The 18,574-nt window shown below is 52.3% G+C and overlaps 1 protein-coding gene across 1 annotated transcript in view; it reads left to right on the top strand.

Moving 5' to 3' along the window:
- GALNT15 (polypeptide N-acetylgalactosaminyltransferase 15) overlaps positions 1-18,574 on the top strand; it is a 143,706-nt gene that overhangs the window by 40,045 nt on the left and 85,087 nt on the right. Inside the window, exon 3 of the mRNA XM_085630980.1 lies at positions 14,484-14,688. Coding sequence (XP_085487106.1) covers positions 14,484-14,688 — 205 coding nt within the window. The remainder of the gene's footprint in view (positions 1-14,483; positions 14,689-18,574) is intronic.

An 18,574-nucleotide genomic window follows, 5' to 3' on the forward strand; every position in this document is an offset into this window, starting at 1 on the left:
ACCCTACCGTTGCAAGTTGCGATTATGAAATGCAGTGCGCACAAGAAAATCACTGATGATGTTGGCCGTGGTAATGCGTTTGCTGATGAAGTCGCGAAAGAAACAGCAAAAGATGTGAAGACTCGAATGTATGTTGCAGGCCCTGCCAGATGGGCTGGTGATGTTGGAATGTGTGAAAACACAATAGAGAGTGTGAAGTCCCTTCAAGCTGAAGCCACAGAGAAATAGTTGAGCAAGTGGAGAGAAAGTATGGGTAAGTTGGATGAGAATGGTTGTTGGATTGATCTGTCAGAACATAGGCGATGGTTGTTACCTGATGCATATGTGCTTCCAGTGGTTACTATAGCATATGGAATGGCACATATCAGTATGAAAGGAATCTGTAAGTTGTTGGCTCCTGTATGGCAGAATGCTGGAATTCCCAAGTGTGCAGAGAATGTGGTCAAGAATTGTATGGTATGCTTGAAATACAACCCTGGTAGGGGAACCCCAACTCCAGCTGGTCATTTTGCGCCTCCATCATATCCATTCGAAGTTTTGCAGCTAGATTTTATCCACATGGAAAGGTGCAACAACCTGAAATATGTATTGGTGGTTGTTTGCGCTTTTTCAAAATGGATAGAAGCGTATCCCCTAAAAGACAACACTGCTCTATCCACAGCCAAAGCCCTTGTTCTGGAATTTTTCCCTAGGTTTGGAATGCCAAGAATGGTGTGGAGTGATAATGGGAGTGAATTTGTGGGTCAAGTGATTAAGAATGTGTGTGAAGGATTAGGGATTAAGCAGAAGTTTCACGCTGCAAATCACCCCCAATCAGCTGGATTAGTAGAGCGCTACAATGGCGCTCTAAAACTCAAGCTGGCCAAAATCCAGGCGAGCTCCGGTCTTAAATGGCCTGACGCTCTGCCTCTAGCACTCCTGTCCACCAGAATGACTGTTAATTCACGAGTGGGACTTAGCCCATATGAAACAATTTTTGGCCGCCCGGCCAATGTATGGGGTGTGCCAAGACCGACGAAATTCAGCGAAATCGAACATCCAGTACTACTTGATTACATGTATGAATTGACGGCTAAATTGCGTGTTTTACACCAACAGGTGCATGATACTCTCCCCCAGGCCTCTGAGGCTCCAGGACACCCTATCGACCCTGGCACGTGGGTTCTGGTGAAGAATTTCCAGCGCAAAAGCAACGATGAGACCCGTTGGATTGGCCCTCATCTCGTATTTCTGTCGACAAGATCAGCTGTTCGAGTAAAGGGGAAAAAGAACTGGATCCACGGCGCCCACATCAAAAGGATCCCTTTGCCTCTGCCGTATGACCAGTGGGTCCAGGAGGGTATCGCCGACTCTGAAACAGACACTGTACCTCGTTTTGTGCCGTTCAGTGATGCATGCGTAAAAGGCACAACTTCAGCACAACAGAGTGACGATATTTTGCAAGAAGCTGTGCCACCGTCAATTCGATTGGACACTACAGAGCCTGAACTCTTGTTTCAAGATCAGACAGTACCTGGCCGTTTTCATTATAACTTAAGACCAAGGCCTATGGACAAATAAATATTCTTTTCCTTACCTTTTTGGTTTTTGATAGCCATAGCTCTCCCATCTGAAGGACTTTCTTGATTTTTGTTTTTCGAACCACCATCCGGGTTCAGCCGCAGGGTCGCGGTGCCAAGACTTTGGGGTACAGGCCGAAGACGTTAGGTTAACGGTTCTGGTTGGTCTAGGGCGTTCCCTGGACTGACAGGCGTACTCCTTAGCAGAAGATACTCACCCGCCGCGGGCGGCACGATTAGAGGATGGAGTTTTTCAAGATGGAGAGACTCGTTGAGGAAAAGAACTTTAAAGCAAGAATGTGTAAAATAATGAAGAGCAAACGTTTTGTATTTTTATGTCTGTTTATATTATGTAGTATGGTAGTGTTTACTGTAGGATTTGTATTCTTCTCCTCTCAAGAGCCCATTACACCCACTGTACAGCCTATACCTCCTCCTACTGTCTCCTCGCACTCTTTTCACCCTCTGCCTGAACATGAACAAGCTAGACGATCAGAGTTTGTAAACAACTCGTTTATTCAGCTCCTGCACCAGCACCAACTAGTCATGAATACAACCAATTGCTGGGTGTGTGGTTTAATGCCACATACCATTTATAAGGGTATTCCTTATCTAGTGCTGCCGTTTAGCTATAATGGATCGTCATGGGCATTCCAGACCATGTTCCTCTTTGCACTAGATGCCTACTCCCCGCGACAACCGCGTTCCATCAAACCTAGCACAAATAATAAGGCCTTAATGAAAGGAGTTGCCGATATGAGCAGAGATATCGACGCATACTCATCTATACCCAAGGAAGAATTGAGAGCTTATGTAGGGTGGAACGCGACGGGGTATAGTATTAGTCTGGGTGAAAGGCAGCGAAAGATCTCATCCCCAATCTGGGTCGTACCCCACATAGGTCGGTTCTGTTTACAAGGTAATGGTCAGAATCCAAGAGCTCAACTGGGGAAAAGTGACTGTACCGAAACGTACACTTTTCCATCGCAGTTTTCCCCTGCGTTTTTGGCTGCCAAGGGTACATATTTTGTCTGCAATGACCGAGCATATACATGGTTGCCTCCTGATTTCTCGGGCACATGTTATATTGCAAATCTGCTACCGCCAACATTTACTGCTGCCTCCGACTATCACAAGACCAGAGTTGTGAGAGGCGTGATTAGTAAGGAGGTTACTGCCGGTCAGGAAGCGGGAGACTTCTTTTTGGGTTTCCTGCCGTTTTGGGGACCTATGGTCAATAGTAGGAACCTGAGACAACTGACTTGTGTGGTTGAATCCACCGTTAATGTTACGGCTGGTGCCCTTGGTAATTTAACAGCTGAGCTCCAAGCGGATCGCCTCATGACTTTGCAGAACCGCATGGTTCTAGACGTTATACTTGCAGACCGCGGTGGGATATGTAAGGTTATCCAATCTAGTTGTTGCATTTTCATACCAGATAACGCTCCAACAGTTTATCAAGCCATCTCCAAACTGCATAAAATATCTTAATCCATACACGTGGATAAAGGAGATTGGTCACTGGTGGGGTGGTTCTGGGAACTGATATCTGCCTGGGGTTGGAAAGTTCTGATGGTCATTGGAATGATCTTAGCCATTCTTTTCCTGTTCTGTCTGTGCATACAGTGTGCTCCTGCGATATGTGGCCTCTGTGCTACATTATGTGTAAGGAAACCTGTATCGAGGGACGAGCTAAGCAATAGGATGATGCTACAGCAACATCTCCATAACTTCGTGAATATTGACCTAGACTCAGATTGATGTGAGTATAGTTATTGCCTATGTAAGGGCAAAAGGAGGGTCTGTCGTACTTTGAAATTTGGGACCGCGTAGGAGAAAGGGCCCTACCCCTGTCTATTCCGGTATTAGCGAACCGCGAATGGTCAATACGGTATGTACAAGTGCTTTGTGTAACGTTTTAGCTATAAATGCACTATGTATACGTTATTATACATTGACTCCGTGGGTTCCATTTTAGAGCGGTGGCCATCTAATGGTTGCCCTCACATAGGCTACCTATTACGAGCAAATACGGGCCTTTTAGAGCACATGTGCCTTCCTTTGACTTCTCTGTGACCTGGGCAGCTTGGCTCCGCTGGCCCAGGTCAGTCTGGTCCCACGAGCTCCCCGTCCTACGGCCACCTGTGATTAGCATCAGGGCTTGACACACCATAAAGCCTTTTCATCCCACACGAGCCTCCAGCTAATCTCTTTCACACCTGACTGTTCCTGCTTTATGGCTTGTTTTCCAAACAGGAGATGCCCGTGTTTATTGGGGCCTGTTGATATCTGATGTGGGATCTGAGCTTCGCTGGGTAAATAATTGTGGGCTGGCTTAACTGGAATGTGGGATGGTCATCATGACTCTGCCTTTTCGTTTGTAATGTATACATTTATATGGCCATATCATAAAACAAGGAATGTGTGCCTGAAGCATGATATTTTGTATTTAAGGAGAAGCCCGTTTCTGTAACTTTTAGCAGTCTCCTGAGAGCATACACGCTGTTGTACTTCTAGGATACCTGCAATTGGTCTGCAGCCAATAAACTGATCTTTGACTTCACCCAGAAGACTCTGTGTTTCTGTAGGTCTGAAACAGGAAGAACCCGAAGTCATAGGGTGTGTTCCCCTGCACCGCTGGGCTTAAAATTCCCAGTACTTCACCCCGGTCCTGTATGAGACAGACCCCCTGCTTCCAGGTCCTGTATGAGACAAACCCCTTGCCTCCAGGTCCTGTATGAGACAGACTCCTGCCACCAGGTCATGTATGAGACACACTCCCTGCCACCAGGTCCTGTATGAGACACACTCCCTGCCCCCAGGTGCTGTATGAGACACACTCCATGCCCCCAGATCCTGTATGAGACAGACCCACTGCCCCCAGGTCCTGTATGAGACACAATCCCTGCCCCCAGGTCCTGTGTGTGACACACTCCCTGCCCCCAGGTCATGTATGAGACACACCCCTTGCCTCCAGGTCCTGTATGAGACACAATCCCTGCCCCCAGGTGCTATGTGAGACAGACCCCCTGCCCCCAGGTCCTGTGTGTGACAGAACCCTGCCCCCAGATCCTGTATGAAACACACTCCCTGCCCCCAGGTCCTGTATGAGACCCCCCCCCCTGCCCCCAGGTTCTTTATGACAAAGAACCCGGCTCCCAGGTCCTCTACGAGACACACTCCCTGCCCCCAGGTCCTGTATGAGACAGGCCCCTATCCCCAGGTCCTGTATGAGACAGACCCCCTGCCCCCCAGGTCGTGTATGAGACAGACTTCCTGACCCCAGGTCCTTTATGAGACAGACCCCTGCCCCCAGGTCCTGAATGAGACAAAGCCCATGCCCCCAGGTCCTGTAAGAGACACACCGCTTGCCCCCAGGTCCTGTATGAGACACACTCCCTGCCCCCAGGTCCTGTATGTGACAGACCCCCTGCATTTAAGTCCTGTATAAGACAGACCCTCTGCCCCAGGTACTGTATGAGACACACTCCGTGCCCCCAGGTCCTTTATGAGACAGACCACTGCCGCAGGTCCTGATGAGACACATCCCATGCCCCCAGGTCCTGTAAGAGACACAACCCTTGCCTCCAGGTCCTGTATGAGAAACACTCCCTGCCCCCAGGTCCTGTATGAGACAGACCCCCTACCCACAGGTCCTGTATGAGACACACTCCCAGCGTCTAGGCCCTGTATGAGACAGACCCACTGCCCCCAGTTCTTGTCTGAGATAGATCCCTGCCCCCAGGTCCTGTATGAGACACACTCCCTGCCCCCAGGTCCTGTATAAGACACACTCCCTGCCCACAGGTCCTCCATGTGACAGACCACCTGCCTTCAGGTACTGTATGAAGACAGACCCTCTGCCCCCAGGTGTTGTATGAGACACACTCTGTGCCCCCAGGTGCTGTATGAGACACACTCCCCACTCCCAGGCCCTGTATGAGACAGACCCCTGTCCCCAGGTCCTCTATGAGACTCACTCCCTACTCCCAGTTCCTGTATGAGACACACTCCCTGCCCCCAGGTCCTGTATGAGACAGACCCCTGCCCCCAGGTGCTGTATGAGACAGACCCCTGCCCCCGGTCCTGTATGAGACAGACCCCTTGCCCCGGTCCTGTATGAGACAGACCCCCTGCTTCCAGGTCCTGTATGAGACAAACCCCTTGCCTCCAGGTCCTGTATGAGACAGGCCCCTATCCCCAGGTCCTGTGTGAGACAGACCCCTGCCCCCCCCAGGTCGTGAATGAGACAGACTTCCTGCCCCCAGGTCCTTTATGAGACAGACCCCTGCCCCCAGGTCCTGAATGAGACAAAGCCCATGCCCCCAGGTCCTGTAAGAGACACACCGCTTGCCCCCAGGTCCTGTATGAGACACACTCCCTGCCCCCAGGTTCTGTATGTGACAGACCCCCTGCTTTTAAGTCCTGTATAAGACAGACCCTCTGCCCCCAGGGGCTGTATGAGACACACTCCGTGCCCCCAGGTCCTTTATGAGACAGACCCCTGCCCCAGGTCCTGATGAGACACATCCCATGCCCCCAGGTCCTGTAAGAGACACACCCCTTGCCTCCAGGTCCTGTATGAGAAACACTCTCTGCCCCCACGTCCTGTATAAGACAGACCCCCTGCCCCCAGGTCCTCTATGAGACAGACTCCTGCCCCCAGGTCCTGAATGAGACTGACCCCTGCCCGCAGGTCCTGTATGAGACAGACCCCTGCCCCCAGGTCCTGTATGAGACACCTCCCTACCCTCATGTTCTGTGTGAGACACACCCCCTACCCCCAGGTCCTGTGTGTGACACACTCCCTGCCCCCAGGTTCTGTATGTGACAGACCCCCTGCCTTCAGGTCCTGTATGATACACACTCTGAGCCCCAGGTCCTGTATGAGACAGACCCTCTGCCCCCAGGTGCTGTATGAGACACACTCCCTACCCCAAGGTCCTGCATGTGACAGACCCCCTGCCTTCAGGTCCTGTATGACACACACACCCTGCCCCCAGGTCCTGTATGTGACAGACCCCATGCCTTCAGGTCCTGTAGGAGACAGACCCTCTGCCCCAGGTGCTGTATGAGACAGACCTCCTGCCCGCAGGTGCTGTATGAGGCACACTCCCTGCATCTAAGTCCTGTATGAGACAGACCCTCTGCCCCCAGGTGCTGTATGAGACACCCTCCCTGCCCCCAGGTCCTGTATGTGACAGACACCCTGCCTTCAGGTCCTGTATGAGACACACACCCTGCCCCCAGGTCCTGTATGTGACAGACCCCCTGCCCCCAGATCCTGTATGAGACACACTCCCTACCCCCAGGTCCTGTATGCGACAGACATCTGTCCCCAGGTCCTGTATGAGACACACTCCCTGCCCCCAGGTCCTGTAAGAGGCACACCCCTTGCCCCCAGGTCCTGTATGAGACACACTCCCTGCCCCCAGGTGCTGTATGAGACAGACTCCCTGCCTCCAGGTCCTGTATGAGACAGACCCCCTGCCCCCAGGTCCTGTATGAGACCGACCCCTGCCCCCAGGTCCTGTATGAGACAGACCCTTGTCCCCAGTTCCTCTATGAGACACACCGCCTGCCCCCAGGTCCTGTGTGAGACACCCCCCTGCCCCCAGGTACTGTATGTGACAGACCCCTGCCCCCAGGTCCTGTATGAGACAGACCCTCTGCCCCCAGGTCCTGTATGAGAGACACTCCCTGCCCCCAGGACCTGTATATGACACACTCCTTACCCCCAGGTCCTGTATGTGACAGACAACTGCCCCCAGGTCCTATATGAGACACACCCCCTGCCTTTTTTTAAAATTCTTTTTATTTGAATTTTCAACAATAAAACAAATACAATTCTCTGCAGTGTGAGTAGGATATGTTATCGACAACACAGCTCCCCACCAATACAATAGTCTCAATATGATAACCAGGTGCCAACCCGTCATTACTCAGTAAGTCTCGCATGGTCCCCTCACCTCCGCCCCCCCATCCCATACACCTCCTACAGCATAGTCGTTGACCTCAGCACCCCATGATCCACCCGGCTCTCGTCCCTGTCCGGCTGCCACCAGTGTATAGCACTGTGTTATAATGCCTGAATCGTAGTTTGAGCCAACCAGTGTGTGAATGGTTCCCATATATCATTTGGCCGGGAGCGCACTGGCAAGAGTTCCCAATACAGAGCGAGTTGTGTCTGGCTGTAGACAGCGCTTTTAATCCATTCCCTAACGTTCGGCGATGTAGTCCCTCCCCAGTGCATCGCAACCTGTCTTTTGGCAAGCAAAATGAGAATGGCCGGCAGTTTACGGTGTTTAGGCTTGACCATGTGCAAGATCCCTAGTAGTGTAGTCTGCGGAGTGCAGGGGATCAGTAGGCCAGTGATTGCACGCACCAGCCCAGAAGGAGGCCAATGTGGGACACTCCCACGCCATATGTAAAAACGTCGCTCCGTGTGCACTACAACGCCAGCAGTTGTCTGTGTCCCTCAAGCCCATGAGACAAAGCCGGCTAGGCGTGCGGTATATCATGTGTATGTATTTAAAATGTATCAGTCGGAGTCGATAGTTAGGGGAAAGGGTCTCAAGCAGTCTACAGCAAATATCCCAGTGTTTGTCAGTGAGTTCAGTACCCAGTTCCGCATCCCACATACAGCATGCCGATGGGACAACAATTGGATGATTGCTTTGCATGCTTCCGTACAATCGGGATATTAGTTTACGCCCTGAGCCCACTCTGAGCACGTTCTCCAGGGCCAACAAGTCCGGCGGCGGCGCCGCAAATGTGGGAAACAGCTTTTGACATGTGTGGCGAAGCTGATAATAGAGCAGTGTGTCGAGTATCGTCGGGGCCTCCGCGCCGCACATCTGTCCTGGCGTGATGAAGGTATCGCCCGGAAAGAGGTCCCCCCCAGTCTTAAGGCCGTGTGACGCTGCGCGCTCCCCGGTTTTCATATTTGGCAGCGGGGGCCACATGGGGTTCCCGCGCAGGGGCAACGATTTGGTATAGAGAAGGTCCAGCCGGGCTCGACGACGCAACCCGTCCCAGGCCCACTTTAGTGAGTGCACAGTGTCAATTTCTTTGCACCTCCTCTTGCGTGGTGCATATAGAGCCGTGTCGAGCGGTGATGGGGCAACCCTATCCTGCTCTATCGCTACATGCGGCTGAAACGGCGTGGGGTGCACCCAGTAGTGCAAGAACTGCGCCAGCGCGCAGTAAGCATATAGCGTGAAATCCGGGGCTGCCATACCTCCCTGTCTCTGTGGGAGAGTAAGGGTCTCCCAGGCCACCCTCGGCTGCCGTCCACCCCACGCCAGCTCTATCATCTGCGAGCGCACTTGGTTCAGAAAATGTGTAGTCAGGGGCAGCGGGATGTTGACAAATAAATATAGTAGCTTGGGTAGGATGACCATTTTGGCCACAGCAATTCGCCCCGCCAGCGAAAGGGGCAAATGCTTCCAGCGGTTAACCCTCTCCATCGCAGCGTACGGCCATAGTTTTCTGTCCACAATTCCTGCATATCCGTGCTAATCCATATCCCCAGGTAGCGCACCGCCACAGCTTTTACTTGCGGGGCCAGATAATGCAGTACCCCAAAAAGGGTACGGAGGATGTGAGACGTGGAGCGGCCCGGTACAAATCCCGACTGATCAGGGCGTATCATGAGCGGCAACACCAGCTGTAGCCGCGTGGCGAGCATCTTAGCGAATATTTCCGCATCTGTGTTGATTAAGGACAGTGGCCGATATGAGTCGCACTTCTGGGCATCCTTATCTTGTTTTAAGAGGGCAATGACGATAGCCTCTCTCATTGACGCTGGGAGTATACCCGCCTCCACTGCCTCGGCGTATACGGCCAAAAGCCTGGGGGCTAGAAGATCAGTGTATTCCTTGTAGAACTGCGCTGGCAGGCCATCCGGTCCCGGCGCTTTTCCGGCTGCCAGGGACCCTATTGCCTCCTTGACATCCTCTACCGCAAAGGGGCGATCGAAATATCCCTGTTGGTGCGCATTGAACCAGATCAACTGTACCGTGTCTAGGTAATGGGACAGGTCCTCCAACGGAGGCGCTCCCCGTGATCGGTACAAATCTTTATAGAATGTTCGAAATGTATCCAGGATTTCTGGAGGAGTGCATGCAAGGTCACCTTGCGGCGTTTCAACTGAGGGGATGTAGGAGGAATTTCTTTGCGATCGTAACAAATGGGCGAGCGTTTTGCCCGGACGATCACCCTCACCATATCGGCGGGCCGTCGCGTGTTTATGTAAAAACTTAAGCTCCCTGTCTGCCTCAGTTTGGTATTCTGTAAGTTTGGTGCGCGTCTCCGCTAGCGCTGTTGCTGTGGGGTCAGAGCAGTACTGCACCTCCAGGTTATGCAGTCGGTCCTCGAGCCTCTTGAGCGTATTTCTTATGTCCTTCAGTACTCTAGTGTAGGAGAGTAGGGTCTGCTTTCTATGTTCACCCCCACTTTTTGCTTTTGCTTTACTGGTTTTCGACTTAGATGTGGCTGTGGGCCTGCTAATCAGACCCACAGCCCTGCTGTTCTCTCTCTAAATTAATACTATGTACTTTAGGTGCATAACCCATTTGGATAGGATCACCTTATTGGCCCCTGTACAGTGTACCCTAGGTACCCAGGGCATAGGTGTACCCTAGGCCTACCAGGGGCTGCAGCATGTATTATGCCACCCCTGGCCTGGCCTTCCATTTTGACACAACTGGCTGATCACTCAGCTGGGGCAAGGTCGTGTAATCACCCCTTGCTTAGGTGTAGTATTCCTATACCTAACTTACATATAGACACATGTGTACCTATCAGTCACTCCTATGGCAGGCCTTAACAATCCTGGAGGCAGAGTGCTTGGTAACATGTGAGATGGTGCTCTAGCATGAGCTGAGCCTGTCTGCAGCTTTCGGAACCTTGTCCTTATAGCTGTTTTATGATATAGCCTACCATATACTCTTAAAGTGCCTTATAATCTTAGACGGTTATGGTAACTATGGTTTGGCTTTATCGAAACATGTCGTGTAAGGTGTCTAACACTGTGGAATAATACCCCCATGCCATTTCTGGACATGAGAATATTATTCCCCCCTTGTAGAGGGAAAGACATGTTAAAATCATACTTCAACTGTTAGCCTCTGACCAAAGCCTCAGCATCACAAAATGGATGCTGCTGCCACAACACAAGTCTGACCTCCTGCAGCTGGGAGTGATCCCAGCCAGGGAGGCCTGGACAATAGGTTTCCTGCTTGGGGAGGTGCTAGCACCTCCCCAGACAGCCTTTAGTGTATTGGGGCAGGGTGGGCTGAAAGGAATGAGACATGCCTGGGGCACACAAGGTGTTCCTTGCATAGTCCAGTTCAAACCGGCGCTGGGGCACTCCAGCCCTAGCTCTGGCGCGAAACTGGACAAAGGGAAGTGGGTGTAACCACCCCCTCCCAGGTCCCACCCATAAGGCGTGACCTAGCAGGTATCCCAGCCCCCCAGATTAGTATAAGAGTGGGAGTTGGGCCTCAAGAGATTAGATTATCCTGAACCTGCAAAACTGAACAGAAACTCTGGACCTTCGACATTCGACGAAAGAAGAAGACTGAAGAATCTCCCTTGTAGCCAAGGAGTGGCTACCCTGTGCAAACAGGCACCATCAAGAGACTACCCTATTATATAGAGACAATGACTCATAAATGTGAAATTCAATGTATAGGAAATGTTACTTAAGACATAGAGGGCTACCAGGTGTCCTCCATACTGGTAGGCAGTGGGTGGGGCCACAGGGGCCTTTGCTTCAGGCGCAATATTCTTAGGGGTGCAACATTTTAAAAAGAAAACAATTTTGGGGTGGAAGGAACTCGAGTCACGTCGGTGCTGTTGTCTGCAAGTGCAGGTTATGTTGTCTTGCCCACCTTTTCCTACAGAAGGGCTGCACGGAGCTGTGCCCTCATGCATCTCTCATGGCCTTGGGGCAGGTGGAGGGCTGCCCGTGCTGTTTCCTGGTGGCATGGGAGCAGTGCCGCCCAGCGGCACAAGAGCGGAATGTCTCTTGTGGTACCACATCGCTGTACAAGGGATTAGTTTCTGCTTTTTGGCAGGCAGAAGGAGCATTCAAGCCCGAGTTCTGTGCTTGCTGCCTGACGTTGTGTGTTGGTTTGAAAGGGCTGGATGAGTCACCAAGGGGTGTGGCACCCATTCATTCTTTCATCCATCCTTCAGTCTTTCACAGTTCATTCAGTCCTTCAATCTGTGTGCCCATCCATATTCAAACCTATTCAGCCATATCCAAACCTATCCATCATCTAGCCCTCCAAACACTCTTTCACTGATCCAGCCATCATCCAACCATCCACAATTCCACCTATCCATCTGTTCACTCATCCACCCAATCATTTACCCTTTCACCCATCCAGCCATCCTTTTACTTACTCATCCATCCATCCATTCACCCAATCACTCATCCATCTATCCATTCACCATTTCACTCATCCATCCATCCTTTCTTCCAGCTCCTCACCCTCCCTTTCACTCATCTATGCATTCTTTCACTCATACATCCTTGCATACTCAACCATACACCCATTCACCCATCCATCCTGTCAATTATCCATCCATACTTTCACTCATCCATCTATCCTCCATTTCTCTCGCCATCCTCCTTTCACTTAGCCATCCCTTCACCCATCCATTCACCCATCCATCCACCCACCCATCCATCCACTCATGAATCCATCCATTGACCCTATCACTCATCCATCCTTTCACTCATCCATCCATCCTTTCCCTTCCATCCATCCACCCTCTCACGCATCCATCCTTTGGCCCATCTACCCTCCCTTTGACTCACTCATCCATCCGTACATCCACCCTTTCACTCATCCATCCTTACATCCACCCTTGCACTCACCCATCCATCCATTCACCCTTTCACTTATCAATTAATCAATCCATCCATCATTTCACTCCTCTATCCACCCATTCACTCACCCATTATCCACCCTTTCACTCATCTATCCATCCTTTCACTCATCCATCCACCCTTTTACCCATTGATCCACCCTTTAACCCATACATCCACCATTTCACCAATACATCCAGCATTCCACCCATACATCTATTTATTTACTCTTTCTTTCATCCATTCTTCTACTCATTCACTCATACATCCATCCTTTCTCTCATTATCCATCCATTCACCCTTTCACTCATCCATTCATCCTTTCACTAATCCATCCAGCCATCACGATTACTTACTTCACTTACTTACTCACCCACCTTTTCACATTAATTATGAGCTGAGCCTCTGTCTGCACAGTTGCAAGCAGAAGAGGGTCCTCAAGAACTTCACCCCTGTTATAGCTCCTAAAGCAAGGGGTGAGGCGGGGGAGAGTTCACTATGCCCCTGCACATAGGCAATCTGAAAACTTGGAAGTCATGAGTCATGCATGATGCACTGTGCCAGGACATGAGGCGACTGTGACATGGTGCTTTTTCCAGGGCTATAAGTGGGTTGAAAAAACTTGGGGGTCTCTCCAAATGGCGTGTCCGGTGTAATTAAGGGTTTGACTTAAAACACATAAGCTAAAAATCTGTGCTTCGCATAGTGTGCTGTCCGACAGGTACTCTGCTACTTCTGTTATTGCATCCAGATATTGAATTCATTACACCTACAACAAGCCAGGACTAAAGGCTTTGCCAATGGTTGTTAGCTGCATTAAATAGAAAAGCAGCAACCATGGCTTTGTTGTATATAATATTGAAAATGCTTTAGTTCTAAAATAATGAGACTGTGAAAGACCCATAACTCCTTCTTCCTAACTTCTTTCGCTGGCTTCTTTTTATGAACTGGATTCTGAACATTTCTTCCATCTGGTGAGGTGCAACATTTTTCTTTATGTACTGTTAAAACAAAATGCCCTGCCCTTGACCGAGGCAGAGGGAGGCCCACCATATGGTGCAAGAGCCTAGACTGGCCCTTTGTCATTCTGTATGTGGCCATCAGCCGCATACAGCATGACAGTGGGCGGGGCGGGCTGCTTTTGTGCTCAGAGGAGGAGTGCGAGGCGGCCCCATCAGGGATCTGAGGCTTCTCGCAGGGGAACAGTGCTGTTCTCCAATGCCCAAAATTACGGACAAAAGGTGTCCATAAAAGGGATCATCCCAGACAATGGATGTGAGATCCAAGTCACGGACGGTCCGTGAAATTTACGGACAGTTGGTCACCCTAGTGGGGGGCATCATTCGACCAGAAGGACCTCCATGAGTCTGGTGAAATGGGACCAAAGAATAGAATCTGTCCGGGTTACATTTGAAGTGATTGATGGACATCCAATGGAACACACGTGAAAGACAATTTCTAATAGGCTCTCCAGCTATTCTCCTCACGCCTCTCTAAAGGTAAACAGGAGCTGAGTGCCGTCAGCATAAGACATTACTTTAGCCTCTAATGTCTCGGGGAACAGCGCTAACGCCGTAAAATAGACATCGAATAATGTAGGGCTCAGATCCCAGCCTTGGGGCACGCCAACTGACAACCCTTGTACTTTGGAGGAGAAAGGGGGCATCCAGACTTTCTGAGTTCTTTGTTCCACAAACGAAGTGAGCCAATTCAGAGCTGTACCGAAATCCCTTTTGATTGGAGTCGAGCTAAAAGTCAAGAATGAGGGACAGTATCAACAGCCGCCAATAAATCCAGCATAATCAGGATGGCCATTGGCCATGAAATCCAAGATGTCTTTGTCTCGAAAGTCTCGGGCTGAAAGCCGACCTATCCAACCTTCCACTCGTTGCTCTTTGGGACACATTCATGTTTTTATGGTCATGGATAAACCATGGTTATTTACTGTTCATCAACAACCAAACCTCCATCAACCTTTGACTAGCATTGACCAGGTTTGGTTCATGCTTTTGGTTCTGATATTGGGTGTCTTTCTCCTGTAGGTCCTCTGAAGCTGGCCCTGAGCAGGTACGTCTCCAGAGTAGAAGGTGTGAGACTCATCAGAAGCAACAGGAGACTTGGGGTCCTTGGGGGACGCATGCTGGGAGCGGCAAGGTCTACGGGCCAGGTCCTCGTCTTCATGGACTCTGCCTGCCGATGCCACCCGGGCTGGCTGGAGCCTCTGCTCAGCAGAATCGCCCAGGACAGGTGACGCTACCTCCAGTATACTACCTTCTTATTAACTTGAATGTGCTTTAATTTTACTGAATATAATATGTGAAAAGCCCAAAGTAGGCATGGCGTCATCTCTTTTCTGCTCCACTTTAACCTCTCGTCCAGGATTGGATACTGAGTCATGCAGTGTGAAAATATTTCTAAGGTTGGGAGGTCTCTTAGCAGTTGCTTTTCCCTTCTCAGCAGTCTCCTTCCTGCTACACAAGAGCCTGAGACAGGACAGGGGAGATGATGGGCTGCCCCCCCCCCCCCCCACTACCACCAGGTCACACTGTCTTACTGATGGAAAGAAGGCAAGAGTGGGAGATCGAAGCTGCAATGTGTGTCTCCAGGCCATGAGGCGCCTAGACTGGAAGCCTTTCAGCTTCGAGGCGCTCCCGCTGCCTCCCAAGACCATGTTCCCATGGTCCTTGCATCGATCATCATTTTGTCTACGGCATAGTGCCCTTAATCCTTCAGAAAACTCCAGCCCTCCAGACCGGCCAGCTCTCCCACTCCTCCAGTCTGCTTCTCTTAGGGTGCTCCATGTTAGAGGTAACAGAGGTTAATCTGCTTAGATTTATAATATACTCATCTATGTGATATTGGAAAAGATCCTAGCGAGCTACTAAAAGATGAGCTTGTGAATCCAGAAGAGATTTGTGGTGGCGCGAGGCTCTTGAGAGAGAAAATTCAAGCCTAGGCTGTCAGGACAGAGATGGCAGAATCGCCGAATGGACTAGGGATTATGGGTAGATGTGTATGATGCAATCTTAAGGTGCTTGTAGGGCAATATAACTTGAACTAAAAGCAGTAGATATCCTTACGGCAAAGGCATGAAGCCTTAAAGAGGTGCCACTTTTATAGGGAGCTGCTATAGCAGCAGGAGCCCAGGACCTGTCATAGCAGCAGGAGCCCGGGGCCTACCATACTGGTCGGAGCCCAGGACCTTTGGTACCAGCAGGAGCCCAGGACCTGACATTCCAGCAGGAGCCCAGGACCTTCCATACTAGCAGGAGCCCAGAACCTTCCATACGAGCAGGAGCTAAGGACCTCCCATACCAGCAGGAGCCCAGGACATCCTATACCAGCAGGAGCCCAGGACCTGTCATACCAGCAGGAGCCCAGGGCCTACCATACTAGCAGGAGCCCAGAACCTTCCATACTAGCAGGAGACTGGGACCTCCCATACTAGCAGGAGACCGGGGCCTGCCATACCAGCAGGAGCCCAGGCCCTCCCATACCAGCAGGAGCCCAGGACCTTCCATACTAGCAGGAGCCCAGAACCTTCCATACTAGCAGGAGCCTGGAACCTCCCATACCAGCAGGAGCCCGGGCCTGCCATACCAGCAGGAGCCCAGGACCTGCCATACCGGTCGCAGCCCAGGCCCTTTCATACCAGCAGGAGCCCAGAACCTTCCATACCAGCAGGAGCCCAGGACCTGCCATACCAGCAGGAGCCCAGAACCTCCCTTACCAGCAGGAGCCCGGGACCTTCCATACCAGCAGGAGCCCAGGACCTTACATACCAGCAGGAGCCCAGGACCTTCCATACCAGCGGGAGCTCAGAACCTTCCATGCCAGCAGGAGTCCATGACCTGCCATACAAGCAGGAGCCCAGGACCTTCCACACCAGCAGGAGCCCAGGGCCTGCATACCAGCAGGAGCCCAATACCTGCCATAGCAGCAGGAGCCCAGGGCCTGCCATACCAGCAGGATCCCAGGACGTGCCACATCAGCAGGAGTCCAGGCTCTCCTGTACCAGCAGGAGCCCAGGACATCTCATACCAGCAGGAACCCAGGCCCTTTCATACCATCAGGAGTCCAGGACCTTCCACACCAGCAGGAGCCAAGGGTCTGCCATACCGGTCGGAGCCCAGGCCCTTTCATACCAGCAGGAGCCCAGGACCTTCCATGCCAGCAGGAGCCCAGGACCTGCCATACCAGCAGGAGCCCAGGACCTGCCATACCAGCAGGAGCCTATGACCTTCCATACCAGCGGGAGCCCAGAACCTTCCATACCAGCAAGAGCTCAGAAGCTTCCATACCAGCAGTTGCCCAGGACTTGCATACCAGCAGGAGCCCATGACCTACCATACCAGCAGGAGCCCAGGACCTTCCATACCAGCAGGAGCCCAGAACCTTCCATACTAGCAGGAGCCAAGGACCTCCCATACCAGCAGGAGCATAGGACCTCCCATACCAGCAGCAGCCCAGGACCTTCCATACCAGCAGGAGCCCAGGACCTCCCATACCAGCAGCAGCCCGGGGCCTGCCATACCAGCAGGATCCCAGGACCTTCCATACCAGCAGGAGCCCAGAACCTTCCATACTAGCAGGAGCTAAGGACCTCCCATACCAGCAGGAGCCCAGAACCTTCCATACTAGCAGGAGACTGGGACCTCCCATACTAGCAGGAGACCGGGGCCTGCCATACCAGCAGGAGCCCAGGCCCTCCCATACCAGCAGGAGCCCAGAACCTTCCATACTAGCAGGAGCCTGGAACCTCCCATACCAGCAGGAGCCCGGGCCTGCCATACCAGCAGGAGCCCAGGACCTGCCATACCGGTCGCAGCCCAGGCCCTTTCATACCAGCAGGAGCCCAGAACCTTCCATACCAGCAGGAGCCCAGGACCTGCCATACCGGCGGGAGCTCAGAACCTTCCTTACCAGCAGGAGCCCGGGACCTTCCATACCAGCAGGAGCCCAGGACCTCCCATACCAGCAGCAGCCCGGGGCCTGCCATACCAGCAGGATCCCAGGACCTTCCATACCAGCAGGAGCCCAGAACCTTCCATACTAGCAGGAGCTAAGGACCTCCCATACCAGCAGGAGCCCAGAACCTTCCATACTAGCAGGAGACTGGGACCTCCCATACTAGCAGGAGACCGGGGCCTGCCATACCAGCAGGAGCCCAGGCCCTCCCATACTAGCAGGAGCCCAGAACCTTCCATACTAGCAGGAGCCTGGAACCTCCCATACCAGCAGGAGCCCGGGCCTGCCATACCAGCAGGAGCCCAGGACCTGCCATACCGGTCGCAGCCCAGGCCCTTTCATACCAGCAGGAGCCCAGAACCTTCCATACCAGCAGGAGCCCAGGACCTGCCATACCAGCAGGAGCCCAGAACCTTCCTTACCAGCAGGAGCCCGGGACCTTCCATACCAGCAGGAGCCCAGGACCTTCCATACCAGCAGGAGCCCAGGACCTTCCATACCGGCGGGAGCTCAGAACCTTCCATGCCAGCAGGAGTCCATGACCTGCCATACAAGCAGGAGCCCAGGACCTTCCACTCCAGCAGGAGCCCAGGGCCTGCATACCAGCAGGAGCCCAATACCTGCCATAGCAGCAGGAGCCCAGGGCCTGCCATACCGGCAGTATCCCAGGACGTGCCACATCAGCAGGAGTCCAGGCTCTCCTGTACCAGCAGGAGCCCAGGACATCTCATACCAGCAGGAACCCAGGCCCTTTCATACCACCAGGAGTCCAGGACCTTCCACACCAGCAGGAGCCAAGGTTCTGCCATACCGGTCGGAGCTCAGGCCCTTTCATACCAGCAGGAGCCCAGGACCTTCCATGCCAGCAGGAGCCCAGGACCTGCCATACCAGCAGGAGCCCAGGACCTTCCATACCAGCAGGAGCCTATGACCTTCCATACCAGCGGGAGCCCAGAACCTTCCATACCAGCAAGAGCTCAGAAGCTTCCATACCAGCAGTTGCCCAGGACTTGCATACCAGCAGGAGCCCATGACCTACCATACCAGCAGGAGCCCAGGACCTTCCATACCAGCAGGAGCCCAGAACCTTCCATACTAGCAGGAGCCAAGGACCTCCCATACCAGCAGGAGCCCAGGACCTCCCATACCAGCAGCAGCCCAGGAC

Source organism: Triturus cristatus, chromosome 10, assembly GCF_964204655.1.
Source record: "Triturus cristatus chromosome 10, aTriCri1.1, whole genome shotgun sequence".
NCBI classification, from domain to species: domain Eukaryota; kingdom Metazoa; phylum Chordata; class Amphibia; order Caudata; family Salamandridae; genus Triturus; species Triturus cristatus.